General features: G+C 40.1%; 1 protein-coding gene across 8 annotated transcripts in view; it reads right to left on the reverse strand.

Moving 5' to 3' along the window:
- RYR3 (ryanodine receptor 3) overlaps nucleotides 1-16912 on the reverse strand; it is a 547151-nt gene that overhangs the window by 153009 nt on the left and 377230 nt on the right. For all 8 annotated transcript variants that reach the window (XM_043471377.1, XM_043471383.1, XM_043471384.1 and 5 more), the window contains exons 37-38: nucleotides 11950-12052; nucleotides 11003-11140 (exon numbers count right to left, since the gene is read on the reverse strand). In XM_043471377.1, the coding sequence (XP_043327312.1) occupies nucleotides 11003-11140; nucleotides 11950-12052 (241 nt within the window). The remainder of the gene's footprint in view (nucleotides 1-11002; nucleotides 11141-11949; nucleotides 12053-16912) is intronic.

Here is a 16912-nt window from a genome sequence, read left to right on the forward strand (position 1 = left end):
TTCATCTCTGCTGTTTTTCTAAGTTCATCTTTGGAAATGCTGCCCTTTCATGACTGAGAACACTTTGGTGTTCATAAGAAAAACATCTCTAAGTCTGTGAGTCTGTTTCTGTACTTACAGAATAAGCTTAGGGTTACCAGAGGGGAAGGGTTAGGGAAGGGATAGCCTGTTTTGGATTGACAAGTATATACACTGCTATATTTAAAACAGATAAACAAATACCTACTGTGTAGCTCAGGGAACTCTGCTCAATATTCTGTAAAAACTTACATGGGATAAGAGTCTGAAAAGAATAGAAACTTGTGTATGTATGACTGAATTATTTTTCTGTACACTTGAAACTAACATAACATTGTTAATCAATTGAAGATCAAATTGTTAAAACTACAAAAAAAAAAAAAAGAGAGAGAGAGAGAGAGAAACGAAACACACCTCCTGAAGGGGGTGAGGCTCTAGGCAAAACATAAAAGTGAGGTGAAGCGGTCAATCTGCCATTTGCCTTCATGTTTGGCCCCCTCTTACTGTCTCCCACATGTGCCCAGACGTTCAACTGCTCCACTCAGGACCTCCCCACCACGTGATGAAGTTGCTTCCACAGTCTTGGTTGCAGTCGTAGGATTTTTATCCACCGATTTACCTGTTCCAAGAAGGCCTTGTCAAGTGCACTGGATGGTTCAGCTCATGGGATTTTAAAAAAGCTATAGTGCTTTTTTTTCAAAAAGGAAAAAGAAAGAAAGATATGGAACCCAGCTCTTGGTTTTCTGATGAGAAATAAAATCAGCTCCTATGAAGCAGAATGCCTTTGGGAAGCTAGATGTATACGCGTGGTTTCCTTGATGATTATAAATGGCTTCGTTTATGAAATTATTAACTTTCTGACTCACACTCCACTGTTGTAATTAGTGTAATTAGGGATAGTCACATTCAGGCAATTATATCAAGTATACGATCTAGAAGCCACATTTTAAATGATTGCTCAGGTTAACTCAGAGTGGAAATATTTCTAAGGCACTGTATTGTTTAGGGAGACTTGGTGACTGAAAGATAGTCTAAAAGAAAAACAGCTACTTCACTACTCGATTTCTCGACTAGTCAGACATGCCAAATAAGAAAAAAGGATTAGAGTGTCTTTGAATTAGACCTAGGTTTAATATATTAGTTTGGGAGCCCAGTATTTATTGGTAGGTTGCTTATTTCCTTCCACTTGTCACTTTATAACTAGCTATTGAACCTCAGAATCTCAAGTCCATTATTCTACGAAACTTGCAAGAAAATTCTCTAGGGAATCACCCATCATCCTTGGTATAACTCTTTTCTAAATGGTCAAATTACCAGCTTTGCAGTGCCAACTACAATAAGAGAAAGGTCATTTATTCACAAGGTACAGGTTTAAATTTTAGGCTTCAGAGGTCTGGAAAGAACTTTTTCATCCCTAAATTTAGACCACAGTCCAACTGGCCATCAAGCAATGAGGTGCATGCTTAATATCAAAGAGCAGATGTTGGCCACTGGCAAAGCAAATCCCAACATCTTACAGATTCCCAAGCCTAGGCTGGTATGACATTTCTTTGACTGTGCTCCTAAATCTGGGTCAGTTTGGAAGAAAAAGTATTCTGCTTACTTTGTGGAGAGGGCGCCAACAAAACTGCACTGTACTTAGTTTAAACTTAGAAAGCAATTTATAATGCTCACACTTACAATGGGAAAAGAAAATAATTATGCGCCTCTAAGTTACGTAGACTTATTTTTAAATTCTAGGTGATTAAAAGTCAGCTTGTGGTATGCTGTAAATGCTCTGGAGGCATAACAGGTGGTAGGATCAATTTCAAGTAGAAAGAATAAGTGTATTTATTTTGACCTCTGCTTTCTTCCTCCCTGTGGTAGGCTGAATAAGGCCCCTCCACCCCATCGCCAAGATGTTCAGCTCTGAATTCTCAACTTGTGACTATGTTGCCTGACATGTCAAAGATGCTTTGTAGATGTCATTACGTTAAGGATCTTGAGATGGGAAGACTATCCTAGGTTATCTGGGTGGGCTCAATGTAATCACAAGGGTCCTTATAAGAGGGAGGCAGGAGGGTTAGGAGTCAGAGAAGGACCTGTGATGACAGAAGAAGAGGATGGACTGGTACCTCTGCTGGAGGGCCACTAGTCAAAAATACAGGCAGCCTTTCGAAGTTGGGAAAGGCAAGAAATGGATTCTCCCCAGAAGAACTGTAATGCTACTAACTCATTTTAAACTTATGACCTCTAGACCTGGGTGGTGGTGAATTTGTGCTGTTTTAAACCACCAAAAGTGAAAGTGAAAGTCACTCAGATGTGTCTGACTCTTTGCAACCCCATGGACTATACAGTCCATGGAATTCTCCAGGCCAGAATACTGGAGTGGGTAGCCTTTCCCTTCTCCAGGGGATCTTCCCAACCCAGGGATCGAACCTAGGTCTCCTGCACTGCAGGTGAATTCTTTACCAGCTGAGCCACAAGGCAAGCCCTTAAGCCCCCAAATTTGTGGTAATTTGTTACAGCAGTGCAGGAAACTGACATAGCCTCATGGATAGAAAGTCCTGGGTTGAGGATATTTGACTCCTTTTCTGAAGGTCCAAATCAGACTGGAGCATTTCAGTGAGCGAGCACTACAGACATGCGACCTGAGAGAGAGCTAGTTTTCGAAGTTTTTGCTGAGGCAACTGGAGTAAATAAATGACAGCGTTGCTGACACAAGCGAAGACTGTCTGGATCTGGCCCCAGGGCTTGTGTCAAGCATGAATGACATTAAACGCAGAAAGTACCACAGAACCACTATGGCCCATTAGATACCGTATACACATTACAGACAGCACATTCTCTAGTTGCTGTAACACAGCTTTTTGGCCTCTACTCCCTTTCTGAACATCAAGGGCAGAACTGCATACATCTCAACACTACCCACTGAGTAAATGAAAGATGCTGTAGGTGATGACCATGGCATATTGAGTATTCCTGACCACTGAGTCAGCATCTCTTTGACCCTTCTTCCTTTTTAACAGAACCCTGCTTTTGTACACATATCTGACTCTCTACCTCATGGCCAAGTTCCTCTGTGAAAGGGCCCAACCCTACTTCAAAGATGGCTCTGTGGACTAAGTCACTAGCACATGTTATTTTCTAGGTCACGTTCCTTGGTTCAACAGTTGACCCCTGATCAAGTTGTCCAGTCAAAAGTGATCTCAGGATTCTTGCCTTGAATACCAGAGTAGAAGAAACTTTCTCACCATTCCCTTGAGCACTGTCGTTCATGGATGAGGCCCAGAAATGCAGTCACCATGTTGGCTGTGGAGGTGAGCAAAGCCAAGGAATTAATCCAACAAAGGGACTGGGGCCATCACCTCCAGATACGCCCGTCATTAAATTCCTTTATCAGCTACTCTATCTGAATTGGGTTTTCTGTTCTTTTTTTTTTTTACTGAAAGCACCTGAAATGATAAACATGGAAGTGAAGTTCTTATGTATGAACTATACCTTTTATATTCACTTCAGGAGCTGAAAGGTATACCAACTTCTAAGTACCAGAACATACTGGTACTGAATTCTGAATTTACTGAATTACTGAATTTACTGAATACTGAATTTACTGAATTCTCATATTCCCTTCTCCTACCCCGTGAGATAGGAACTATTATTATTCTCTTTTTACAGAGAAGAAAACTAGAACAGAAAAGTTTCAGAAATCTGCTTAATATCATAAGCAGTAAATGACAGAGCTGGGATTCAAACCTTGCCTGCTGGAATCTAAACCCATCTATGTTACCGTCTTAGTGCTGCTTACTCTCAATAGCTTCATAAAATTCAGAAAAATAGTTATCTTTATTAATGCTTTAAATTTATATTATACTGCTTAGATGCTCTCTTCATAAACTCCAAAATGGATTCAGAAATAAATCCTGAAAATTATAAAGCTTTAGCTCTTTTTTTAACTGACTCTGAGCCGGGCAGATTAGTCACTTTCCCAGAGGCTCAGATTCTTCACCAATAAAATGAAGTGAACAATATAAAATTCATGTTTAAGAAAATGAATGAGTGTGTCGTCTAGTGACAAGAGTGCTGGCTACTTTGTTCCTGCTCTGCCTGTGTGACCTTGGTCAAGATGCTTTATCTCTCTGAGGTTCTGTTCACTTGTGTGAAGTCAAGTCACTTGTGGCTCAATATTCTACAATTCTGTGTCTATCTGACCCATTGAGTTCTTGAAAGGGTTGTCCTAATTTATTAAAATAGTGAAATGAACAACTGTGTCTTCATTGGGTTAAACTGATAAGCACTGAGAATTTTACCACTGAATTTTAATGCCAACCAGCCTTATCACGATGTTACCCAGCTTGCACTTGCTAATAGTAAAATCTGAGACTGAGGAAATAAAAATCTTTAAACGCCAGTGGTTACTGACCCTGGTGAAGAAGTGGCCATTATCAAAGCATCACCGCACATCGACATTGAGATGAGCTGTGGCAACTTGATGGCCTTTCTGATGACTTGTCCTGATTGCTGGTGGAGAAAGAGCCCTTCCTGTGTCGGGGTCAGATGCCACAATAACACCCACTAGATTTAGTTGGGAAGATTTACTAGGGAGAGTGTCATGCCCTCTGTGCTCCATGCTCCAGAACTTCCTCTGGGCTGGAAGTCTGGTCTGTGTTATAAAGTGGCCAAATACCTACGACTTCTTAGCAGAGAAGGTCAGGGAGAAAGCTAAATCCATACATTCCAAGGAGATCTGGAAAATTCATCATGCTAATATCTCTGGAACTCCCCAGGCGGCTCATCAGTAAAGAATCTGCCTGCCATTGCAGGAGATGCAGGTTTGATCCCTGGGTCAGGAAGATCCCCTGGAGAAGGAAATGGCAACCCACCCCAGTATTCCTGCCTGGGAAATCCCATGGACAGTGGAACCTACAGTCCATGGGATCTCAAAAGAGATGCAACTTAATAACTAAACAACAGTTTCTCTGAGCTTTCCTGGTGCCTCTCTGGCTTGGGCTGTGCAGTCGTTACTGCTTTTGCCTCATTTCAGTAGAACAAGGATTCTATAGAGATCACTGAGAGCAAGGCTGCAAGGCTCCGAAAACCTGAAAGGCAAAGCCTGCAAAGACAACTGGACATTGTTCCTCACTGATAAGAAAGAACTGCTCTGTTCATGTTGTGTCATCAGGGCCCAGTGAACAGGCACTGGCGGTCAGACCCCAGAGGAATGTGATGGGCAACCCTCTGCTTCCCCGGGCTCCACGGCAAGCAGCTGAACATCTAAGAAAGCACCCAGCTCTCCTTCATCTCAGCTCTGCACTTAATTTTTAGACATGCGCACTTGTTTCCTTCTCTTTTGGCTTCCCTGTCTGGGAAATAAGGGTAAAAATTCAGGCAGCTTGCTAGATAGAACACTCTATTTCTCATCACAACAGTAGTAGCCAATATTTGCTAAGAACTTCTTGTGAGTCTGACTCTGTGCTAAATGTGGTACCTGAATCATCACTTAACTCTCCAGATTATCAGGTAAGAACAGAAAAGACAGATGTGGTAGGAACTAAGTTTCCCCCACACGGATGGCTGTTGTTCGACTAATCCTCGCTTTATTTTTTATTTAGGCAAAGAAGCGCTACAATTTAATAAACAAATCAAGGTTCCTGTCTATAGATGGTCTATAGACTGAGGCAGCATGGGAGTGAGGGCTGTACAAGAGATGAGCCTCCCCTGTCTCTGCACAATTGGACTTCACAAAACGCCCAGTCCCCCTGGTCTGGCTACCCTTGACTTTGGCTCTCAGGGCTGGTCATGCGTGGATAGTCTCCTGGCGGTTGACTATTTCTGCTAAATCCATTTCCCTCTCTCAGTGGTTTTCTACCTTGGCTAGAGCCTCCCCACTTGTGAAACAACTGCGTCACCCCCAGGACCATTTCCCCAGCTGGCCGGACACCCCTTCCCATCAGAGGCAGCCTCACAAAGCATCCATGAGACTGCACTTCTGCCAGCCCATCTCTGCAGCCTCCTGGGGTCTCATCCATCATATGGAGATAATTAGCCTCTTGTTTTTGAAATCAGTCAACTAACCTCATAATCACTTTCTCGAAAACATTCAGGCGATTAAATGACCAATGATGACAATGGGGAAGAGAGCACAGAGAGAACAGATGATGTTTGCTGATGTGCTAGGGAGGGAAACCCCTGAAAATCCTGGATGTGACACAGATGGGACAGCAAAAGACTCAGGGACCTGAGGTCTCTGTCTTTACCCTGTTGGGAAGGTAATCAAATTGCTTTTATTTTAGTGTCTAGGTCTATTCGGTGTGGGGAATAAACTGATGCTGAGGCAAGCTCCTGGCCATGCATCCTTGATCTCTGAGCTTCTCCATCCTCCCCTGCCCTCTCCCCCCAGCCCCACAATATCCCTGCACAGTTCTCAAAGATCAGGGGCCCTGGGTATGGAGCCTGATTCTCATCTTGGCCTCTTTTTTACTTGTTGCAAGAACCTTGTCCACATTACTTCGCTCCTCTCAGGCTTAGCTGCCTAGCGTACAAAATAGGGACCTGGCTGCCACTGTATCTGGTTGTTTGCTGTGGGATAAACAAAGATTTGAATTTTTATGCCACCCCCTGTGTGACTCTGGAAAGTTATCTAACCTGTCTTTACATCAGTTTCTTCAATTGTAAAATAGGAATAACATTGTTGACTGCGTATTTTTGTTGTGAGAATTAAATGAGGTAATACTCAAAGAAGTGCCAGGACAACACTCAGGACACAGTGTGTATACCATGCAAATGTCAGCCCCTCCCTCCTGGCAGCTGTAAGGGCAAGTAGTATAAAATACATGGTAACAATAACATGTCACACTCTGAGACTGTGAATCACTGGAGTTTTCAGGACACACTGCTCTAACACACCCTGCCTTTCCTACACTTCCTCATTCTATTCCTTTTACAATTCAGCCAGTCTCAATTCACTGCCACTCTTGGAATATGATTTTTGTTTTTTAGCCTCTGGGCTTTGTTGAAGTAGCTCCTTTCATCAAAAATACTTTTCCCTCTTACATCTACCAATTTATAATCTTTATGGAGTTTTCACTCCCCTCCTTTGGCCACCTGCTGTCCCTTATCTGTACTTTTATAGCACACCCGACCGCATGCTATATGGAGTTTGGCTGTTCACACCCATTTCCTCCTTTGTCTGTAAGGGCCACATTTTCTTCATCTTTGTGAGTCTCAAATGATTAACACACATTAGAGGTTGAAAAGATTTGTGCTGATGAGGTGAATGTAGAAACGAGTAAGATGTGGTCTCTGTATTAAGTCCCAGTAAAAAACACTTTGCCTAAGGTGACATGACTTTCCCTACATTGCCCTGTTAGACACATGGCAATGTTAGAAATTTGTCTTATGCCCTGGATGACACATGCCCTGTTGGAAATTTTGTGACAATGTGGCAGGGGCAGGGAGATGAGCATGAGGTGGAAAAAAAGACTTCCTGGAGGATGTGTCTGTGTGTGTACGTATTAGGGAGAAGCTGATAGGAGAGAATCTAAGGGGGCTTAGAAACACTGCCTGAACCACAGATACACCTACTGCTAAATTATCTTACTTTGTGTGTATCTGTGTTGGGGCCCAGGATTTATTTTGGGGGTGAAGAGTAGACTGTTTTCCCTCCTCAGTATGAGAACAGGCTGCAGCATGTAGGCGGGGGAGAATCTGGGGCTTGGGCCTCAGGTTATTTAGTGACTGGGTGAGATCTGATATAGGCAGCAGTTTTCTTTGCAGAGAGAAGATAGTGTGAAAACCTGCCATGGGGAAAGCACTCAGGGAATGACAGAGGTCAGGAAGGCACCGACGCTGAGTTGTGAAGTGACAAGTGACTTTTATTTTTTTTAATTTTAGAAGTTAGCAGAAAGAGCTGGTTGGCCTTTTCTGGAGGAAAAACTCAGTGGTTACAAATTTAAATTCAAGGAAACTCTACTTAAATTGTAGTGTGTTTCTGAGAAGCACTGGCCTCCAACTAACAGGCAAAAGATTTTCTGGACAACTTGGTGGATTGGGATTTTAAAAAAAAAGTTACTTTGTATGGTGGGCTGATACTATGCTTCTTAACCTCTTCATTATCATATAATTTTTTGATAGGATTGTAGCAACTTCTATATGTGTTAGAATTACTTTGGGCAAATCCCTTTAACACTGCACCAGCTAGCAGGATTCTTATGGGTTTCAGGACACTGTTCTTCCTCTTTCCTAAATGTTGAGGTTCCCCTGCAGGTTATCTGGCCAACACCAACTGCTCATAGAGGAGAAATTACACCACCTACACTGAAAACCCTGAGTCCAGATCTTTGGCTAAGTCAATTTTTTGATGTTAAAATTCTGACCTCTGTGGGGTTCAGATTCCTACACATAACAGTGAGTCACAGGAATGAGTTACCTCACAGATACAATAAGCAAGATAAAAAGATGATGGTTTCAAGAGGCATTCTCTATGTAATATGTAGGTTGGGGGCTCAACATATTAATATATATGCTGATAAATTCTATGGCAAGCTTCATGGGATGATGGAAAGAGTGTGGAAAACCTTGTCAAGTTTGGAAGAGTGGAAACCTTGGAAGTGTGGAAAACCTCAATCAAGTCATAGCTTTACTCATCTTGGTTACCTTGGGCTGTTGACATCAAGTCACTCAGAAATTCTTTTTTTTTTTTTTTTAATTTTAATTGGAGGCTAATTACTTTACAATATTGTGGTGGTTTTTGCCATACACTCACATGACTCAGTGGAAATTCTTCTAGTACCAGGTAACGGTGGAAAGAATAAGTGTCCTTTAGCTCTTCTGAGTCTTATGTTCATCAACTACACAATGGAAGAGTGACAAAAACTAATACCAGTAAACTAACACATATGAAGTATTTTGGAAATTGTCAGTTCACCATAGCATGCTATTTTCATCATCTAAACTTTTAATATTTTATCAATTCCAAGGGTAAGAGAAATCATAAGCAATAACATGGGTGATGTTACCAGTATTTTAAAGGATTGGAATCTTTTATGACAACTGGGTATGTATTCAGAACCATCATTTCCACTCAATCACGTGAAAAACAATCTTGGGTGGAGTACGGCAGTAAAACCATCTCCAAGATTTTCTCTTAAAAAGTTGGCCCTGAGTGAGGAGTTCTGTGTCCCTGGAACACCTGGCAGGGAACCCATATGCTGACAACCAGACGTGTTTGGCCACCTTCTATTCTGTTTCTGGGACTGCAGGATAGGAGACTTATGACACAAAGTCTGAACCTCTCATAATTCTGCTTGTGGAAGGGAAGAAGTGTGGGGTGAACAATGGAGTCTCACGCTGGAGTGGCCTTTCAGGTGGTTCTGCACGTCCTGCCAGAACAGATAAAACATAATCTTTCTGCTTGAACCCCAGGGTAGCAAATGCTAAACACTGTAGTCCTTAGAGCTTGAAAACCATTCTTAGAGTTAGGGAGACTTCAGAATCAGGTGGGCTAATCTGACTTTATTTACCTAACATGAAGTGGTTGCCTTGGAGGACCCCTGGTCGTGACATATTGTCTTAGAAAGAAGCATCCATTTTAAAAACAGACTCTGCAGGTAATGTGGGTCAGTTCAGTCTATTTTTAGTTCTGCTTTGGCAGTGACCACAAAAGAACTCTAAACTCACTTTTCTGAACCTTTGAATCATGCTGGCATGTTCTCACCAAAGACCTCCCCTCCTCCATGGTGAGAAATAGGACCGATCAAGGGTTGCCAGTGCAACTGCTGCCAAGTACCCCTGACACTCTTTTGAGGCTTCAACACTTCTGCTGATAAATGGGGACAATTTTTTCCCTTCAGAGATAGTCTGACAAAGATGGAAGGTCAATAGAAAGGGCAATAAGATGTATGAACCCCAAAGTAGTGTTTTCAGAAAAACTGATCATATCTTGACAGTCTATTGCTCTAGTCTATAATTTGAAAGCATGTTCTAAGATGGATAGGAACAGGGAGTAAGATAAAAGGCAATTACATTAAACCTGGGAAATTCCCTCTTCTTTAGACAAGTGAAATATTTGCATAATTTCATAGTATGGAGCAGACTGAGTATAATATGGAGACAATCTTCCTCTTGAAGTATAAATAGTTTATGGATAGTAAACTGTCTTGCACTATAAACAATTATCTTGTTTCAACATGGAAATGGTTTCAATGATAGGAATTATCTGTACTATAAGAATTAGAGAAATGATTTGAACAAGGTTCAGAAAAGTTGAAAGATAGAAGGTCCAAGTCCTCTAGGGTGTTGTATTAAGAAAATCATAGCCCCCAAATGAATACAAACTCCCCTGCTCCAAACCTCACAACCTATTCCCTTTGATTGCTAAGGGGCTTCCCTGGTAGCTCAGACTGTATGGGGCGATTTTGAATGCAAAGGAACCACAAAAAAAAAAAATGACAAGAACAATGAGGGTTACAAGAGGAAGACTATGAAAACATAAAAGAAAGAAAAACAGAAATCTGTGTACAAGTATCAGGCATTTAAAAGTAGACAGACAAAAGCAGACCCACCAAGCAATCTATTCCTTTCAGAAGACTCTGAAAGTAAGCTCCTTAAGACAGAAGGAAAGCAGAGCCCCAAATATAGAGCATTAAGAGCACCAATTATAACAGAATGCCCAGATGCTTCCTGGAAGCTAAGCAGCCCTTCTCTACCCCACAATATATGTTTAGGAAGTTCATTACCTTAATTAGGGGCTTCCCTGGTGGCTCAGACAGTAAAGAATCTCCCTGCAATTCAGGAGACCCCAGTTTGATCCCTGGGTCAGGAAGACCCCTGAAGAAGGGAATGGCAAGCCACTCCAGTATTCTTGCCTGGAGAATCCCATGGCAGGCTACAGTCCATGGGGTCGCAAAAGGGTGGACATGACTGAGTGACTAACACTTTCACTTTCATTACACCTTAGAAGATTTCTGGGTTGGGAGCACCATGATCGAAAGGCATGGGAACTTACTAGGGCACCTCTCCTCTTCCTCCGTTGGTTGCTCCTTCTCTGGCTTGGGAGGGCCTTTGATTCTCTGCACCAACGCACAGAATTTTCCAGTCCAAGAGGTATCTTCTTCCTCCACTTCCTCTTCTTCCAGGGGAACCCCTGAGCAAGCCACAGAAAGAGGGACAACCTCAAACAGTACACAAAGCCACCAGATAACTGAAAGAACTAGAAACACTGCTTTCCATCCATTGGAACTTTCTAAATATACTATTGGCAGCCTCCTATAAATATTTATCTACATCATGTCTTCTGGCAAGCTTTTTAAATGATAATTTCTTGTATACAAAAACATAAAGTAATTTCAGTCTCAAGACTTAATTTTTTCTAACCCATACCCCAAATGGGCTCCAGAGTATCTAGAAAGAAACAGTTAACAACCTGTTACTTCAAATGAAAAAGTCATCTCTTATCCACATAGCTCTCAATCTACTCATGTCCAAGCAGCACAATTGCTGATGGCCACTTAAAACCAGCAGATACATATCAAAGTAGAAATGGCTGGTTTAGAATCCTGAAGGGCAGACATGGTCATACTCGTATCATTGCAGAAGCTAAAAAGCAAAGGTGATCAGAATCTTGGTTCAACTGGGAAGACTGTCCCAGCTATCTAACTTGAGATAAATTGGGAGAGGTTTATATAAAGATCTGTTCTTTTCTTTCTTTCTTCAGAGACCCAGTCCCCTCTCTTTGATCTCAGCAACATTTCTTGTAGACAGGAGTTTCAGTCATGTATTATTCCAGGATGATGTCCTATATCTTTTCTGATCCAAATAGTCTGGAAAGAATCATTTCTTGGACACTTAACATTATAATTTTAATAGAAACTAACTTTACAACCCCCCATGAACTGCTAACCAAGGAACCGTGAACGGCCTTGTCTTGGATAAAGCTTTTATCTGGAAGCTCACCGCAGTGAAGGAGAAGGTCCTCGTGGAAGTCATACAGCTCTTCCCGGATCTCTTCTGGGCATGGGCAGTTCTCCCCCAATTGAAAGTTAAGAAGCATGTTGATCTTGGAGGGATGAAAAAGAATGGCTAGTTGGTTCTTAATGTCTTGTCTAAAGAACTCAGATCCAACCTTAGATACCTAACATTCTTTGCAAACTTTATTTAACTCGATTTTTTTTTTTTGGTGTGTGTGTAAAGACAGCCAACATTTAAAAATAGCTTTTTATAACTGAATCACTTTGCTGTTAAACACTGTAAATGTTCAAAGTTCTGAAACACTGTAAATCAACCATACTTCATTAAAAAAATTAAAAATAAAAATTTTTTTAAAGTGCACAAACTTCCGGTTATGAGATGAGTAAGTCTGCAGCTGTAATGTAACAACACTGTGCATGAAAACTGCTAAGACAGTAGATCTTTTCTAAATTTTTAATTGGAGTATAATTACTTTACAATGTTGTGCTGGTTTCTGCTGCATAACAAGAAGAATCAGCCATAAGTACACATATGTCCCCCCTCTCTTGAGCCTTCCTCCCTCCTCACCCCCACCGCCACCCCACACCTCTAGGTCACCACAGGGCACTGAGCTGAGCTCCATGTGTTACACAGCAGCTTCCCACTAGCTATCTATTTTATTTTTCCTATTAGTTCTTATTAATTTAATTAGGCAATATACACATAGTTAAAAAATAAGTACAAAATATACTCAGCACAAAGTTTTTGTCTCACTCTGATTCCTTGCTGTTCAGTTGCTAGGTCGTGTCTGACTGTGACCCCATGGACTGCAGCATGCCAGGCTTCCCTGTCTTTTACTATCTCTTGGAGTTTGCTCACACTCATGCCCATTGAGTTGGTGATGCCATCTGACCATCTCATCCTTATCTAGTTTACAGGTAGTAGTGCGACTTTCTCAGTTTGTCCTGCTCTCTCCCTCTCCCTCTGTGAGAATAGATATTAAAAGTTTTCATCATAAGAAAAATAATTCATAACTATGTGAGGTGATAGGTGTTGATTAAAATTACTGTGATGATCCTTCTACAACATAGACAGATATCAAGTGATTATGGTTGTACACCTTAAGCTATACAATATTCTGTGTTAACCAAACCTCAACAACTGGGGGGGAAACACCACTACAAAAGCAAAAAAAGGAAAAGGAAATATTCTAGCAATATTGCTTTACATCACCAAAATACTGTCTCTGCCCCCCTTCTTTGGAATAACCATTATGGTAACTATGGCTCTAATCCCTGCCTTTAAGAATGCCAATCAATAACTGTAATACACCACATTAACAAATTGAAAGATAAAAACCATATGATTATCTCAATAGATGCAGAGAAAGCCTTTGACAAAATTCAACACCCATTTATGATAAAAGCTGTCCAGAAAGCAGGAATAGAAGGAACATACCTCAACATAATAAATGCTATATATGACAAACCCACAGCAAACATTATCCTCAATGGTGAAAAATTGAAAGTATTTCCCCTAAAGTCAGGAACAAGGCAAGGGTGCCCACTCTTACTATGATTATTCAACATAGTTTTGGAAGTTTGGGCCACAGCAATCAGATCAGAAAAAGAAATAAAAGGAATCCAGATAGGAAAAGAAGAAGTAAAACTCTTACTGTTTGCAGATGACGTGATCCTCTACATAGAAAACCCTAAAGACTCTACCAGAAAATTACTAGAGCTAATCAATGAATATAGTAAAGTTGCAGGATATAAAATTAACACACAGAAATCCCTTGCATTCCTATACACTAACAATGAGAAAACAGAAAGAGAAATTAAGGAAACAATACCATTCACCATTGCAACAAAAAGAATAAAATACTTAGGAGTATATCTACCTAAAGAAACAAAAGACTTATATATAGAAAACTATAAAACACTGATGAAAGAAATCAACGAGGATACAAATAGATGGAGAAATATACCGCGTTCATGGATTGGAAGAATCAATATTGTGTAAATGACTATACTACCCAAAGCAATCTATAGATTCAATGCAATCCCTATCAAGCTACCAAAGGTATTTTTCACAGAACTAGAACAAATAATTTCACAATTTGTATGGAAATACAAAAAACCTCGAATAGCCAAAGTAATCTTGAGAAAGAAGAATGGAACTGGAGGAATCAACCTGCCTGACTTCAGACTCTACTACAAAGCCACAGTCATCAAGACAGTACGGTACTGGCACAAAGACAGAAATATAGATCAATGGAACAAAATAGAAAGCCCAGAGATAAATCCACATACCTATGGACACCTTATCTTTGACAAAGGAGGCAAGGATATACAATGGAAAAAAGACAACCTCTTTAACAAGTGGTGCTGGGAAAACTGGTCAACCACTTGTAAAAGAATGAAACTAGAACACTTTCTAACACCATACACAAAAATAAACTCAAAATGGATTAAAGATCTAAATGTAAGACCAGAAACTATAAAACTCCTAGAGGAGAACATAGGCAAAACACTCTCCGACATAAATCACAGCAAGATCCTCTATGACCCACCTCCCAGAATATTGGAAATAAAAGCAAAACTAAACAAATGGGACCTAATGAAACTTAAAAGCTTTTGCACAACAAAGGAAACTATAAGCAAGGTGAAAAGACAGCCCTCAGATTGGGAGAAAATAATAGAAAAAGAAACAACAGACAAAGGATTAATCTCAAAAATATACAAGCAACTCCTGCAGCTCAAATCCAGAAAAATAAATGACCCAATCAAAAAATGGGCCAAAGATCTAAACAGACATTTCTCCAAAGAAGACATACAGATGGCTAACAAACATATGAAAAGATGCTCAACATCACTCATCATGAGAGAACTGCAAATCAAAACTACAATGAGGTACCATTACACGCCAGTCAGGATGGCTGCTATCCAAAAGTCTACAAGCAATAAATGCTGGAGAGGGTGTGGAGAAAAGGGAACCCTCTTACACTGTTGGTGGGAATGCAAACTAGTACAGCCGCTATGGAGAAGAGTGTGGAGATTCCTTAAAAAACTGGAAATAGAACTGCCATATGACCCAACAATCCCACTCCTGGGTATACACACGGAGGAAACCAGATCTAAAAGAGACACGTGTACCCCAATGTTCATCACAGCACTGTTTATAATAGCCAGGACATGGAAGCAACCTAGATGCCCATCAGCAGATGAATGGATAAGAAAGCTGTGGTACATATACACAATGGAATATTACTCAGCCATTAAAAAGAATTCATTTGAATCAGTTCTAATGAGGTGGATGAAACCAGAGCCCATTATACAGAGTGAAGTAAGCCAGAAAGAAAAATACCAATACAGTATACTAATGCATACATATGGAATTTAGAAAGACGGTAACGATAACCCTATATGCAAGACAGAAAAAGAGACACAGATATATGGAACAGACTTTTGGACTCTATGGGAGAAGATGAGGGTGGGATGATCTGAGAGAACAGCATTGAAACATGTATATTCTCAAGTGTGAAACAGATCGCCAGTCCAGGTTGGATGCATGAGACAAGTGCTCAGGGCTGGTGCACTGGGATGATCCAGAGGGATGGGATGGGGAGGGAAGTGGGAGGGGGGTTCAGGATGGGGAACACATGTAAATCCATGACTGATTCATATCAATGTATGGCAAAAACCACTACAATATTGTAAAGTAACTAGCCTCCAACTAATATAAATGAAAAAAAAAAAAAAGAAGGAATGTATGATTCTGAGAAGAAAGTTATGCATTCAAGGCATGCATAATGATCTTATGATGATCTTAAATGATCTTTAGAGAGATGGGTCATGAGAATACAAAGATGTAAATAATACACTAATGAAATAAAGCCATAAACTGTGAGTTGCTAAAAAAATAAAAGTAGCTTTTACTTTTTTCTGACTATAAAGGTAATACAGAATTTGATTAGCCAAAGAAGAAAATTTACTGAGATCTCCCCCACTGAGATAGCTGCTGTTAATATTTTAGTTAATATCTCTATGTAGGCAGATTGAGATTAGAATCTAACTTGACTTTTTTGAAACTCAATTTTTCAACTTAATTTATCTCAAGCATTTGATGGGGAATACATGTAAATACATGGCTGATTCATGTCAATGTATGACAAAAACCACTACAATATTGTAAAGTAATTAGCCTCCAACTAGTAAAAATAAATGGAAAAAAAAAATCATTTAGCTGAAAAAAAAATAAAAAAAATAAAAATGTTCTTAACCTGATCTCTTACAGGTGCACTGCATTTCATCACAAGGATGAACAGCAATTTATATAAAATGTATGTAAAATTAATGATCTGCTCTGAAATATCTCAGTTGCTTTCATTTTTTTCATCCCTGTAAATAAAGTTGGTTTGAATTTCCTTTTACTTAATTTTTGTTCACATTTCTGTTTATTTTCTTAGGATAAACTCATAGAGGCGAAATGCCTGGATCAAAAGGTTTGTACATTTTAATGGCTTTTGATATGAATTGCCAGATTGCTCTCCAGAAAACTCACAACAGTTTGCAATATTACCAAATTTATACAAGAGTGTGTATTACTTGCCAACTCCATTACAGTAATGAGAGTTAACATATTTTCAAATATCTTCCTATCTAATGAGTAAAAAGTGTCACATCCCTGTTGCTTTAATTTGCATTTAATTGGTGAGGTTGAACTGTTTTTTTCACACAGAAGGACTGTTTTCATCTCATCATTTATAAATTTCCCGTCCATGTTCTTCCTCCACTTTTCTGTTGTGTGATTATCTTTTAAAAATTAATTGGCAAGTGCTTTGCACATCTCTATAGATCATTATCTCTTGGTAATATATATTCCTGGAGAAGGAAATGGCAATCCACTACAGTACTCTTGCCTGGAAAATCCCATGGATGGAGGAGCCTACTGTAGGCAGGCTACAGTC

This window comes from Cervus canadensis, chromosome 6 (assembly GCF_019320065.1).
Source record: "Cervus canadensis isolate Bull #8, Minnesota chromosome 6, ASM1932006v1, whole genome shotgun sequence".
NCBI lineage: Eukaryota > Metazoa > Chordata > Mammalia > Artiodactyla > Cervidae > Cervus > Cervus canadensis.